General features: G+C 44.0%; 1 protein-coding gene across 8 annotated transcripts in view; it reads right to left on the reverse strand.

The window, feature by feature from the left end:
- Positions 1–933: 933 nt before the first annotated feature.
- LOC136434985 (inter-alpha-trypsin inhibitor heavy chain H3-like) overlaps positions 934–14,628 on the reverse strand; it is a 40,960-nt gene continuing 27,265 nt past the window's right edge. For all 8 annotated transcript variants that reach the window (XM_066428133.1, XM_066428138.1, XM_066428134.1 and 5 more), the window contains 16 exons: positions 12,063–12,223; positions 11,526–11,636; positions 10,371–10,570; positions 9,929–10,140; positions 9,462–9,608; positions 8,859–9,003; positions 8,335–8,486; positions 7,896–8,051; positions 7,523–7,632; positions 6,879–7,019; positions 6,258–6,427; positions 5,164–5,355; positions 4,787–4,864; positions 3,869–3,982; positions 2,388–2,765; positions 934–2,268 (listed from right to left, as the gene is read on the reverse strand). In XM_066428133.1, coding sequence (XP_066284230.1) covers positions 2,003–2,268; positions 2,388–2,765; positions 3,869–3,982; positions 4,787–4,864; positions 5,164–5,355; positions 6,258–6,427; positions 6,879–7,019; positions 7,523–7,632; positions 7,896–8,051; positions 8,335–8,486; positions 8,859–9,003; positions 9,462–9,608; positions 9,929–10,140; positions 10,371–10,570; positions 11,526–11,636; positions 12,063–12,223 — 2,733 coding nt within the window. In that variant the 3' untranslated portion in view covers positions 934–2,002. The remainder of the gene's footprint in view (positions 2,269–2,387; positions 2,766–3,868; positions 3,983–4,786; positions 4,865–5,163; positions 5,356–6,257; positions 6,428–6,878; positions 7,020–7,522; positions 7,633–7,895; positions 8,052–8,334; positions 8,487–8,858; positions 9,004–9,461; positions 9,609–9,928; positions 10,141–10,370; positions 10,571–11,525; positions 11,637–12,062; positions 12,224–14,628) is intronic.

The following is a 14,628-nucleotide window of genomic DNA, read 5'->3' on the forward strand; positions in this document are numbered from 1 at the left end:
ACATGCCCCGACCACGATGATGTTGGCGTGTCTAGCCTCCTTCACGGCCTTACTATCGTGTCTGTGCCCGCTAGATATAGATGGACTGGCTGTCACTTTTTCAGACAACTATTTCTGTTGGCAAATAGAACTCAAATAGAGTGAGCCTGGTGTTGGCGTCAATGACTGTACTACACTGAGGTAGTTTTACCATCATTTTCACTGTGTCTGTCTACTGTCCAACTATATATTGCATGTCCCTGGTGCTCTGGACATCCCCTCCCCCTTCTCACTGATAGAAGCCATGATTATTGGTTCACTTCATTTGTTACGCCTTTCCCGAGTCTTTTCAGTGCCGAGTTACATACGGTGTAGATAACGTTAATGCCAAGCCGAGCTTGTGTTAAGCACCACGATCTATAGCTGATGCAGAAGAGGCCAAAGAAGCCTACATTTTTGGGTGGATACAACATGAATTCCTCCGTTTCTAAAACATCAGTCTCTACTTTTTGTGACGTCTTCCCTTGATAATATTCTATATTGAATTTTTGTTACCCATTTGTACCAGAAAAGGATATTTTGTATGTCAGGGTGTTGAAATCTGTATTTGTTTTGTGATTGTTGCAAAAATGTTGGCCCCTAATCTTCGTGTTTGGAGGGAAGATTGTACAATTTTACAACTCTACGACTCGTCCCCTTTGGGGATGTCAGGAAAAAGTGAAGATTCCTCTCTTTTTTTCAACCATTGGGTAAGACAACATGAAATGAAAATAACCCTCCTTCCATATGTTCATTAATTTGTACATGATAATATTCATTAAATGATATCATGCAAGCTAGCAGATATAGCTATCATCAATCGGCCTTCTTAAGGATTTAAGGTTGCGAGGGCCAAATAACTCCAAAACCAAAACAATTCCTAGACGTAGTCGAAATGAATTGTTGCTAGGTGGAGACAGAACAACAGTCTATTGTAGAGAAACAGTACATCAAAGTACGCACACAGATCTATACTTAATAGTTCTGTCATCTTCATCTCTGATCACTGTCACTAAGTAATATACACATGGTCCTTAATTAAGCACATTTTCTATTCTTTGGAAAATGGGTGAAGATCCGTTCATTTTGTCTTGTGTATTAAACTGTTGGAAAATATGTAAAATCATATAAAAAATAATCCACCTCACGTTTTGGTTATATTGTACAGTGCAAAAGCGACCAAAATGAAAAACAAAATGGTCCAGAAAATCGTGGCTGAGCTGAGGTACAGGTACATTGGAACAGGTAATACAAAACATATATCAGCGGGAACAAATATGGGAGACAGTAGCATCACATTTCTCACTATTAAAGCTAGTCGTCAGGTCCACATCATGTGTCTCCAACAATACAGTCGACGCTCATATATTATCCCTCTATCTTTTCATTAAGGCCTACATATCCACACACCGCAAAAATCCATCTTATCTCTCGGAAACAATTTGATATATAATACAACTAAGTACATAGCACGTAATAGAGTACATTGACTGAAGGCCTTCTTGTCTTGCCGAAAAAATATCATATTTCCTTAATTGTACTTTAATAGAACATCTGAAAAGCTATACAGAGTATATATTGGAATTCTTCTATGTCACATGATTGACAACGCCAGTGTTACCGATCAATGGTCTGTCGTAAGAAAAGACAACGTCATTCAACTTAACGATCTCTTCACCCCTCAAGTGTCTTTTTATACATTTTACAAAGCGAATTAACACAAGTACAATCAGCTTTTTCGTGACTAAATGAAAATGTATGAAAACAAATGGAAGCAACGGTCTTAACATGAACATGACAAATCCAAATCAGCTGCAGCTACAGTTGTTCTGATTATCGTTGACGTGAAGTTAGTCGTTAAACAAGTCTGTGTCAAAGGCCAGTACGTCAAGCCCAACATACACACAGACAGTGTGATCAATGTAGCCAATCATTGTAGTCAAAGTACTGTATGTACAAGACCCTTCCCATGATCCCTTGTGCCCTACAAGATGGCGGTTCCCGCGAGCTGTGAGTTGTTGATGGTGAACATCTCCGGGACCAAGTAGTCTCTCCAGTGGCCGTCAATCAGCTGGTCGGCGTTGTTGGGGGCCAGCCAGCACTGAACTCTTCTGTTGATCAGGTGGTTCCTCCGCTCCTTCTCGTGAACTTCCACCTTTCTGTCCTTGATGTAAATTCTTGCCTTTCTAATACCGCCCTCTTGCGGGTCGTCATCGATGTGCAAGGTTGCAGTACCATAGTGAAATTGACCTGGACGGTTCAGGAAAGAAACGTTTAAGTATCAAATTAAGGAGACAACTAAGTTGTTCCGAGAGTTGGTTCATTGCGCTAAACAAAAACAGGCTTGAAAAATATGATATGATACTTACCGATGAGACCGTGAACATCCTTTGATAGCCCCTTGCCGTTTTGTACGTAGAATCCCAGGTAGTCGGGCTTGATGGGGTGGTCCGCCCGCACCGGATGTTGCAGCACCATGAACTCCACCCCTGACCCCACGTGACGGATGGACATCCTGCGCCTGCGCACGTCGATGTCCACAGGTCCCCGGATGAGCTTGGACCGTTTTCCCCAGGGGATGACCAGGTCGTGGGCGGGGTCTCTCCCGAGGATGATGATCTTGTACGGAGTGACGTAGATTTTGGTGGATCCAACAACGATGGACAGCTCTCCGAAGTACGTGGGGAGCTTCTGTTTCCCGTCAGGAATCCTCTTCGCGGCCACCACGCGAGCGTTTACCACCGTACCTGTGGGTTGACACCAGGATGTTAAAGCGCCAGTGAAATTAAATTTCCTGTATTCTTCACGTAGAAAGTTTGTCTTTTCTGAAAACAATCCGTCAGTCTTAAAGTGCCAGAGAAAGTAAATTTCCTTTATCGTTGACGTAAAAATTTGGCATTTTCTAAAAACTTAAACGTAATCTTTAAATCAATGGTCTTCTGTGTGCTCCTTGGTGGGGCTGACAGAAGTGAGACGCATGGAATGACAAAAACATGACTCGTCAGTAGTACGTTAGACCCCCATTCCATTTGGACGGCGCTCTCACGGCGACCTAAAATTGGCCAGATCGCCGTAAGAGCGCCGAACTCCTGGAAAACGTGCTCAAGTGGAATCTCTACGGCGACCCTTGCGCGCTCTCCGCGCGACCAAAATCTCAAATGTCAGCAACTTTTTATGAGCGACCGATTTAACCGATCACTCAACGAATTTCAGAGATAAAGAACGAATCTTTTTTAATGTTTTATGTGCTTTGTTGTCTTCTCAATCATACCTCTTGCAACTGTTTGCAATAAATATATTTTATCATTCTTCGTTATAACAGAAACATAAATCACAGGATTTTGACACGCTTTTCGAACCACTGACAATAAGAATTGGAAGGAGTTCAATTTAAATGGAAGCAAGTAGTTATTCGCCAATTTGTATTGCCCGTGAGCAAAACTATGATTTGGCCAAATTGAGGTCGACGTCGCCGTGAGAGCGCGACCAGAGCGCCGTCCAAGTGGAATGGGGGTGTTAATTAATTGGAAACAATTGCTATTAGGAAAACCCTACGCCAAAACCCCACACTTCAAAGCAATGCAGAAGCAGTGAGTGCATCCATCCTGAAATATCATGTATATACATGTATGAGACACATCAGTCTATAGTATATGTTATCTGATCGAGTTTATACAGTCACAACATGTTGATGTTGCCTGCCGAACCACAAAGAAGAAGAAGAACTGACTATCGCACACACAGTCGAATGCATCATAGTGCCCGTAGGAGAACTAGAAGTACGCTCTTGTAACGCTTAATTAGATGTCATGGCGAAATTAACCTCAGAGGAACTAGTACTAGCCCTCACCCAAGCCGTGATCCCGTAGGAGGTTCAAGACGTCCCCTGCCTCTCCGTTTATGTCGAAACACAGCGTGGCGTTCAGCCCAGGCATGTCCACTATGAAGTGTGGATCACCGTCAACTGTACAACGAACACAGGGCAACTGTTACTTACAAATTCCAGCTAACAAAAAGAGAAATTCAAAAATGCCCAAATAATTATCAATTTAAACTGCTCCGATGTCTTTGACTGGCACGTTGTAAAGTGTAAACGTATACTAAACCTTATGATAAAATTTGTCGCTGTAGCGAAAATTTAATGGCGAAGAAAAGTCTTTTCCTTGCATATTTCCATTTTTTTATTTTATTTTCAATCTTCTATTCATTTGATGCAGCATATAAAGACATTATACGTGTAATACACAGCGGTGCCGTGCTCAAGCATACTGCTTATGTTGGCTGCACCACAAGACAAATATACAATCATATCATACATGTACATATAGACGGGATCGTCTAACCGAGGAATTGAAAGTAATCATGAAGAAAGTATACTAATGAAGGTCAATGATTTTATTAAGAGAGATATCTATAATTAACATGTGAAAGTAATGATAACAAAAATGATACAATGACGATTAATTTGAAAACGTTTGGTTTCTACTAAAAGTTATAATCGTAATTTGTGCGTTGGCTTTAGAGGAGAGTAAAGGCGGTCGTATTAGTAGGAAATGAACTTTAGTAGCCTATGCATTGAGTATTTCAACCTTGAATATAAATACTTAATCTAATGCACTAGTAATGTATTAGATAAAGTATCTATATTCAAGGTTGAAATACTCAATGCATACATGTATGTACATTGAACACTGTGACGCCCCTCGCCGCCTCAAAATACACGCACACGCACATACATACTAGTACATGAGAAACAATGCATTCTTACCTGAATGACCGCCTCCGCCACCTCCCCGGCTAGGTGGTCTTGACGCTGAAGCCATTATCGGTCGACTTTTTGATTGGCCTAGAAGAGAAAGAAAATGGACATGCCGAGACTGTTTCTCTGTTGCTGACACTAACTTAGCCCATTGACCACCGCACTTTTTCTTTAGCGTTCCTCCCGTTTATTCTATACCACCGTACCTTGCCATATTGAAGGCAACCCCGTCCCCATGAGAAACTGCGTTGTCCGTGGTCCGACCAAATCCGCTGTCCCCATGTTTGGTCGGAATCCCGTGACCGACCGCCATGGATCTTGCAATGGTGTTACCCCACTCTGGCCAGACGGCCCTTTTGGCATCAGCCCCAGCCACGGAAACGCACCTTTAGGTCGCCCGCTGGGTGCCACCACTGGACTCAATTTTCCTGCTATTCCACCAGCACCCCCCGCCGAGCCTGGGGACGACCCTCGGCCCCCCGCCAAGCCTCCTGAGAACGACCCGCCGGGGACGTCTGCTGCCTCGTCCGTCTCCTTCTCCTCCTCCTCGGCAACCTCCTTCTCCTCGGGCTTCACCACTGTTCACACAGAAAAACAACTTCGTTCATGGAGGCAGAAATACGGCATAGAACAAACTGTTGTGTGATGGGAAGAGACATCTACTTATTGCCTTTGCCACGAAGATCATGTTTACGGTAGCGTTTGGGGGATAAACAGTAGTCGAGAAGGCCTGGATGGATTGCCTTGAGACCTGGAAATGATTAGATTTTGGGCCCCTTAGCGACTTGTAACGGTACTGAAGCGTAACTTACGGTTTTGATATCTCGTGATTTTTGAGCTAAGTACAGGTCATGGTGACAAGCAGAAGAATAGTTACAGTGGTAACAGAAATTTGATATCTAACTACATCTAAAGACTAATTAATACCGCTATGTACATAAGAGTGGCTGAACAATCCTTTTCAAAAGATAAGATGAATTCAAATTTTGTTTTTCCAACTTCAACTGCTGAATAACAACAGCGCCCCCTGTTATGATTGGCAATATTTGCACCATTAAAGGACACTGCAAAGCATACCTTTCCTTGCTTTAGTCGGACTTGCTTCAATGATACGTATTCATATATAACCATACAATGTTTTCTTGTTGGTGAGCTTGCTCTGAACGTACGGGAACTATTTCATTAGAAACATTTAACATTTCATTGAAAAATGAGCTCTGTGTAACCCCCTGTACAAGTTACTGTTCTATGTGGCAAATGTGCAGTTCTTGGCAAATCCTTGCGTGTCCTCATCAGTGTTAGGATACACTTTAGACAATGGATTAGCCGAGAAGGCCTGGTAAGCGTCACTCCACCGTCAAGTGAGGAAAGTCCCAAGGGCATGTCAGAGGATAGAACCCGGGAACTCTTGGCTCTACTCGATGCCACTCCCCCCCCCCCTATGAAATAACGTCTTAAAAAAAACCTGAACACCCCTCACCAATCATAGATGTAAGGGGCGTGACGAAGTTGTACTTGAGTGACAGCTCCAGCGCCTTGGCTGTCAGGTTGGTCTTCTCTTCAGGCGTGGCGATCAGTCGCTGCTTCAGGTAGTGTTTGATGGTCAGGTAGGCCCAGAGGCGCTGGGTGAAGTCTCCAACCGCCTGGCGACTGGTAGGGATAGGCATCGATTTAGTCTAACATTAGTCTTAGATTACTAGTATAGACGTGTGCATGCCTACCTCCCTATGTGCTTAGGCTGGGAATCGGCCCCTTGCACCCCTCCATTAGGTTCCCCCATGATGCACGGTCCGGGTCCGTAGACTCCTGTGTCTTTGACGATCTGGTAGACGTACAGGCTGTGGGACACTGACTTAAGCGGAGTGAGCAATTAACAGGTTTGGGAAATACGTAATCCTTGATTGTGAAAAGGAATTACACGCGGTCTTTTGGGTCGTGTACCATAAAACTGTACAGCCAAAAGGGCACAAATATGAAGGATGTAACCCGGAAAACATTGATAGATATTTCGTACAACTGACATCTCCCAGCTTTATCAGGATACCATGCACAGCCAACAGCAGACCATCTTTAAACTAACCACTACTTTAGAATGGCATACTTGAGAAGTGCCTTGTGCGGTGCGGTGACGTTGACTTCCTTCTCCAGGGTGAGCTGACTGTCCACTGTGTTTCCCACCACGGACACGTCCAGCGTCCTGCCCACCTCGTTAGACAGCCTGCCGGCCACCACCAGCTCCGACCTGCGGGAGACAAACGAACGCTTCGTATATACGTATGTGCCTTCAACTGTTCAGCTGACTAACAATGGTTTACGTTGATGAAGGTTAGACATCCATCTAACAGTAGTTTACACTATCCACTATCGCGCAGGGAAGAAACGGTAGACAGGTACCGGTGAAAGGAACTTAGTTATGTATAACAGTATATTAGCCTCTACCAGACTCCAGAGGTGGCTAGCTAGGAAGAGTAGACATTGGCTGAATAGACAGATACCATGCCAGAGGAGTTAGCCGAAGTTCAGTTGGCCGTTTTCCTGCCGCCTCTGGAGTCTGGCAGAATCTAACCGTATATGCCTTTGTCGATCAACAATCAGCAATTTAAAGCTACCCTTCCAAAGGTCGTTACGTACATAGACATAAACATAAAAGATACACAAATACAATGATAGGAAGGAAGGAATAAATAAATATCAATACATAAGAGACAATGGAAGGAGATACTCTACGAAAATACACTTTCTTACCCATCAAAGTAGGTGTTGAAGTCTACAGGTGTCAAGTCGGTCACCAGGTTGTCCGGATATCTCATCTGTACGTCAAACAGCAGGGGCGTGGCCACCTCGTCATAGAAGCCCTGAGAGGTATACATGAGTTAGAATGACCCAGTCTAAATCATCTGTGCTTCATCTCCGTTTCACTAAGTATATATTGGATGAAGTGAAAGTCTCCAAGCTAAGGTCTTTCCATGATACATGTGAATGAAAGTGAACTTATGTCCAACCGAAAAACTTTTGGAGCTGAGAAAGACTTGACTGTCTCCCCGGCCTTTATCGGGCATTATAATCGTGCCCTTTCTACTTTTTCTCTATCTAACGACTTGTAGAAGTCGTGATGCACCTTCAGCTGAAGCGCGGCATCCGAGTCTTCGTAGATTCTCCGCGCCAGCCCGCGGTTTTCCAGCGACATCTTCTCTAGGAACGAGAAGTCTACATCATTGCCGAACCCGAGACAGAAGAGGGATACCTGTTCGCGGATGGCGTTCTTCACGTTCACCTGCAGCGTTACGGGGAGGGAAACGGGCACATGCAGATTAACGCACTCTCCTACAGCACCGGCATACTCTAAATTCCTCATGCAAAAATGTAAAAGTATTATTGAAAAGACAACAAAACACAAAACGTGAAAAGATTCGTTTTTTTATCTATGAAATTCGTTGAGAGCTCTGTTACATTTTAGGTCGCAGAGAGCGCACGGCGAGAGCGCCGTCCTAGTGGAATGGGGGTATAACACACAGCAGCAGACGTGGGCAGTAGAAAGATGAGTTAATCCACTATACCATGATGTTTCTGGGTTTAGTCTCGCCCACAGACGGAAGCCCATCCGTGAGGAAGATGATGAGGGAGGCAGAGCGGGGCGAGTTGGGCTGGTCGTCCGTCACCCTCCTCAGCAGGTCCGCAGCGTCTATGATGGCCTGGTTGATGTTTGTTCCTGTACACGTTCAAATTCCAGCGTCTGTTTATCACAACTTCATACTTTCATTGAAATGTCCCAATATACTGAACCCCTGGTGGTAATAAATGGTTCAATAGATAAGACACAAGACACGTTTTACTATCTTATTACCTGGATGTTTAAACTTAATCGACGTATGGAGATTATATATTGTCCCTTTTATATACGTTCTTTTGTACAGTGTTTTGGTGAGTGTGTGCGTGTGTGTGTGTGCGTGTGCGTTTGTGTGTGTGTGTGTGTGTGGTGTGTGTGTGTGTGTGTGTGTGTGTGTGTGTGTGTGTGTGTGCATATGCGCATGTGTGTGTGTATGGATGAGTATGTGTTTACTGTTGAAGAAAAATCACCAACCGCCGCCTGGACTGATGCTCCTCCGGACGTATGTTCTGGCAGACTCGATGTTCTCCCGGGTGGCCAGGACCATCTCGTCCGGGCGCCACATCGTGCTGCTGTACGAGAACGGCATCACGTTGAACCGGTCGTGGTCGCGAAGATCCTACAAGTGTTGGGGGGGGGGGACTATATGTTAAGAATCACACAATTGTATCCCACAAGTGAGGGGGGTGACTATATGTTAAGAATCACACAACTGTTCGAGACGTCGTTGTTTTCCTATACAAGTCTCTTCATAGCGCGTGCACAATTATAAAGTTTTGAGAAAACAGGGAGGTAAAGAATGAAAGAAAAGATGACGCCACACGGAGTTTTTTTTTTAATTTATGACATATAGCGCGTGACAAGGTCCCCAAAACTCTTCGTCCATAGTCCAAGTCATTCGAAACGTTGCAAATATATCAGAAACACTCAAAAAACGAAATTCCTGTCATTGTGGGCAAAATTTGACGGACAAGACTTAAACTATCAATCAAATAAAAGATATAGGATTTCCCCAAGCTCACAATACACATAGATTTTCTTACCTTAACAGATACAGATACAGATAGACCTTCTTACCTTAAGAATTGTGTTCATTGCCTGCTTGGTCTGCCGCATCTTGGTGCCTGACATAGAACCGCTCTTGTCGATGATGAACACGATGTTCTTCGGTACAATGGGCAGGCCAGACGGAGCGAAGTAGTGCACGAAGTAACCATTCACAATCTGGTAGAAACGGCAAACAACTTTAACTATCACAGCTCAATATATGGGTAAAATGGCATTGGTTCAAGAGGGCTTGTCCTTCTTCAGAACATCCGGAGTTAACTAAGTTTGAGGAAGCTCAACAGCCAGGACATTTTATAAAAAAGAAGGAACATAATAATCTTTTTCAATCTTGTGAGTAATATTTCCTCCAGGTACATCTGATTTCACTAATACCTAGGAGTTGATTAAATATAGCCGTTTTGATGACATCTCAATAACTTTTTTTGGTCAGTTTCGGGTAATTTTTTAAAATTATTCTTTACTTCAGAGTTCTTCACCTGAATGTCCCCGACACTCAAGTCTCGTTTCACGTCATATCTCACGAGAAAGTCTCCGCTGATGCCGTTGGGAGACATGCGCATCTGCTCGATGTCCGTGGGCCGGTACTGGATGTGGGCGCGGTTAGGAGACGGCCGGGCGATCTCCGCTCCCTCCAGCTCACCGCTGCCGTACGTGTTGTCTGTGATGCTCCGTCTGATGTTCGGCACGTCTGGAGATATCGAGGTTTGGTTTGGAAGAAAGTTATTTATATTATTATTAAGACCACTAAATGTGTAAATCATTTGCATGAATAGAATTGTTCATGGAGATATGAGGTCGTGGAACTCTTGTTTCACCAGAAATGATTTTTGCAGAACAAATATTTTTGTTTTATCCGTTATATGTGTGACTTTGGTTGTTTTCCAAATGATGATTATGTTGTTCTGATAGACAGTTTACCTAGCAGGACGATGTCCCTGGTCTCGATGATGCGCACGTCTATCTTCAGGTGTCTGACCACCTGCTGCGGACGGATACTCAGCACCAGCTCGTAACTTCCCAGGCGCCTTTGCAGGAGCTCCTCGTAGGTCAGGTTAAAGGTCACCTTACTCTGGGCAGCTACGTTGACAGACACTTTGAACTTGTTCTCTCTCTTTGGCCTGAAATGAAGAAAAGCGATGAAAATCATCAAACAATAGCATAGGCCTCAGCCGCCTCAACAACCAAGTAGATGAAATAAAGGACGATGAACACATTGATTTGAAATGATGGTAAAAGCCTTGCTTTCATTAATCGTCTGATGTTATGCGCTGCGATACCTTTACCTAAACTTCAGAAGTTTCATCTTAATTCATAAAAACAACGTTGTTAAAAAAATCAATATGCAGTATATTGCTTTATTGCACAAACACAAAATAGAATTTTCCGAATCATTTCCAAAACGGGTCATTTCGTCGGTTGATTTGAGGAAGTCTCTGACGAATTGTCAGCGCAGGTGCTGTACTAAAGGTATGTCCTACTTCCAAATACTTCCCAATGCCAACATACTATGGACAAAAAGCTCCCCGTTGCTTTAATTCCTTAAGACAAACCAGGCCAAACTTTACAAAATCCTAGAGCAGCCTAGTTTCTCCGTGAGAACGTGGTTATCCTTTCTCGGAACAGCCCAGTCCTTTCAGCCCATGTTATAAACCGTATGCGATAAGCTCCATGTGGTCTGAATTCCGTCAACAAATTTGTTTTAGCGATTAGCCAATGTCTTTTAAGCCTTTGTTTTCACTCGGATCAAGCCGACTGTGCCAAAGCGTTTGCTCGGAACGGTAAGCGGATTCTATGTGAGTCCAATAAGCGGCTTTATTTATTCGTTTCCCAGTTCGGAGAAGCTAGGGAACTCACCTCTTTCATACACACAGGAACAATTTCATTCCTCAATATTTCTATAGTGTACATACAAGAAAATTATCGGAAATGAAATGCGTATAAAATAGTGAAATAACAGAAGAGAGAGGGAAGTTCTTTAGCAAGTACAACTATTTATTTGTAGTCAGATGAGCTCAAACGATTTGTTAAATCTTTGCTGGAATGTAGTGAAAGCGAGACGTGACATGTACTCACGCTGCGCTGACTTTGCCGGCGCTTTGTCCCTTACTGACGGCCTTCTTGTACTCCTTCTCCGCCTTCTCCTTCTCCTTCACTTCCCCGAAGTACGTGACGTTATCAATGGTCCTGGGGGGAAACAGCCCAAAATCAACATCAGACATTCACGGAGTAGGAAAAGAACGTTTCGTTCATCCCTCTCTAAAACAGATTCTAGAAAATCTTTTGGTGACTCTTGCAACATGCCTTTCTGACGATACTTTGTAATGAAATAATTGACAAACCAAAAACGATACCTTCACGGAAATTAGTAGCCTCTTCCATTGACTCCATGACCTGGACTGTCAAGTATGATTGATATTAGTTCTACAACCTCTGACTTGTACTTTCTGCCACTGCTGCAAATCCGACATTTGCGGTCATTTTCCATCTCACTTCATGTCACTCTACTGACAGTGCATTAGAATAACTACGAACATATACAACCCAAACAAACAGACATGGACCCCGTGCATGCGAGTGAAATACACACATACACACACGCTCCACACTTACATGGAGAAGTTGGAGATGAAGGCCGTTTTGGGCAGGCTGACGTCGAACACAGCCTCCCGGGCCTCGTTAGCCTTGTTGGCCAGCCGACTGGTGACCACCGTCTTGGCATATCGTGACGTCACAGTTGACTTGATATCGAGTGCGTAGATCTCGGGCTTTTTCTATCCAAAGAGGGAAAAATAATGATATTATTCGCGCGACATTCATCCTTTGTCAGGTCTTATCTGACACAACGATTTGGAACTTGCATCATCGTGAGAGTGGAACAGTGATAGGCTGTTGTTGGTCTAGAACTGTTCAATCAAGTATTGTGTCGCGAGGGTGGCGTCAAAGAAAATACCTGTTGATGTATAGCTGGACTATTGTACCAGCACGATTAAAGTAATATGGCTGTTATGAAAAATATACAAGTCTGGTGTATTCTGAAGCCTAACGAAGCATTTCTTAAATGGAGCACGCACATATTTGCATATTTGACGTCACAACGAGATGGCTTGGCAATTATCTCCGTTTGAAATCTCGTATCAAACCTATTAACATGACCCTTAACACAGTAAGATTAAATCTCAATTAGATCGCGTCCGTGTGTGGCCTTCCGAAGGTGCGTTTGTCTAGGATCTTTTTTGGAGTCTTTGGTTGGTGCGGGGTGGTTCATGATATCAACGCCATACTAAGTTTAAAGATCTCTAATGTCATGATGGTGCAATCTGCCAAAGCCCTTCACAGAAACAAAGTAGTTGTGTGGGCAGACGAGTTGTAGATATACAGCTCCGCCTATTTTTCTCGCACTTCACCTCAGCATGGGTCTAGAATTCCTTCACAAAAGGCACGTCGCGCGCTGGAGTGGATGGCAAACCAAACACAACCGTCTGTTGAAGGCCTGACGCGCTCACTTTAGACTAAAGTACCCTCAATTGCTCGTAGAGGGGATCCTTCAAGTTGCTCATGCTTTCACTGGCTCGTGCCGCGGGCCCTCTTGTAGACGCCACTGCAACTGGCAAGCACTTGAACGGTGCTCAAGACGTTGCTTTAACCACTAGCGGCAACACTCGAAGCGCTTTGTGCCTACTAGTGGCCTTTCTGGAAGCGTCGCGGGTTTGTCGTAGGAAATGCTCCAGGCATCTGGAGTTGTTCCTAAAACTTTCCTCATTTTGCCGGTAACAAAGCTCGCCCCCTCCACCGCCGGACGGACGGGCAGATGATTACACACCTGAACAATCTTCAATGCCGCGCTCAACTTAAGGTAGGTAAAATCTTCTGAAGAGAAAGGGTCCACAAATAAATCTTAAGGCGCTTTAGTAAGGTTTTTGGTAAAGAGCAGTACTAGATGATCAAGTGCCCGATCGTATCGCTACCTACCTTACAAACCCAAGTCTGAACATGCTGCCGTATCTTTTACTTCCCTTCCCCTCCCTATCACAATGTATTCGGTGACGCTAACACATAGTTTATAAATCTATAGATATACGTCTACATTTCTCGGATTTTCGGTTGAAGGCGCAACAAGCACTTGGAAAACTTTTCCTTATTCCGGTCGAAAGCGTTGACAACTTGTCCGAATTGTACAAGACATGATATTGATTGTGGGGGTCTGTGCTGTTTCTAACTTGTAGGCAGGCCACAAGCTGTGCTGACTGACGTGACAGATATATCCTTACTCTGCTCTTACACACACCTGCATAACACAACATCATACCGCAATCTATAAACACACACGCCACACTTAATGCCTGACACCACAGCTTGACAGGGAAAACGGTTGTCTCACAAAACCTGTAACTTTAGCTCAAGAGTACATCTAAAATCGGGTCGAGGGTTTACAGGATAATTGTCAGGTTGAAAACACAGGAAGCCTCAAAACCCCCAGGCACATCCGGAGATTGTCGTGTACCGGATAACCTAACCTAACAGGAAAGAATTTCCAAGATATTATCACGTCTTTTCTGTTGCGGTATTGTTTATCTAACTTTATACCAATCTGTCCTCCCGCTGCACGGCTAAAGCGCCTTAAATCTCACACAATTCGATTCCTTTTCTTCATCAGCTGCCAAAGTACGTGACAAGATTGGCACGTTTACAGATTTGTGTTTTAGATCATGTCCAGAGTTTTCTCGGAAAGAGCGCTGGGCGTGCGTGATGACTGAGAACAGATGCTGGCCGAGTCCACCCGGGACGTTTCTGCACATCAGCAACCTGGTAACCATTCACTACGGGCCGGTTTAGCAGTGTTCTACCGACCTCAGTCCTGCTGAAAGCATATGCCTTTTTCTAACCCCCTATCTTTTCGCCGGCCTTTCTGATTACTGTCGTCCAGTAGTAAATGAAACCAACCCAGAAATAATCGTAGGCTTGTAGCTCGACTGTCTTCCCTAGGTCAATGTCCTTTAAGTCTCAGAAAAGAGCCAAGTCAGCATCCAAAAGGGACCTTTGTCTTCAGACTGTTTATATCTTAAGGTTTAGAGTTCGTCCGTCGCGGAAATGCACTCCACATGTAATCTTGGTCGGACTTTCTGGACCTTTGCCACATTTCCTGTCGGAAGGTACTTTCAACACTAAAGCGCAGATG

The sequence above is a fragment of the Branchiostoma lanceolatum genome, chromosome 5, assembly GCF_035083965.1.
Source record: "Branchiostoma lanceolatum isolate klBraLanc5 chromosome 5, klBraLanc5.hap2, whole genome shotgun sequence".
Classification (NCBI taxonomy): domain Eukaryota; kingdom Metazoa; phylum Chordata; class Leptocardii; order Amphioxiformes; family Branchiostomatidae; genus Branchiostoma; species Branchiostoma lanceolatum.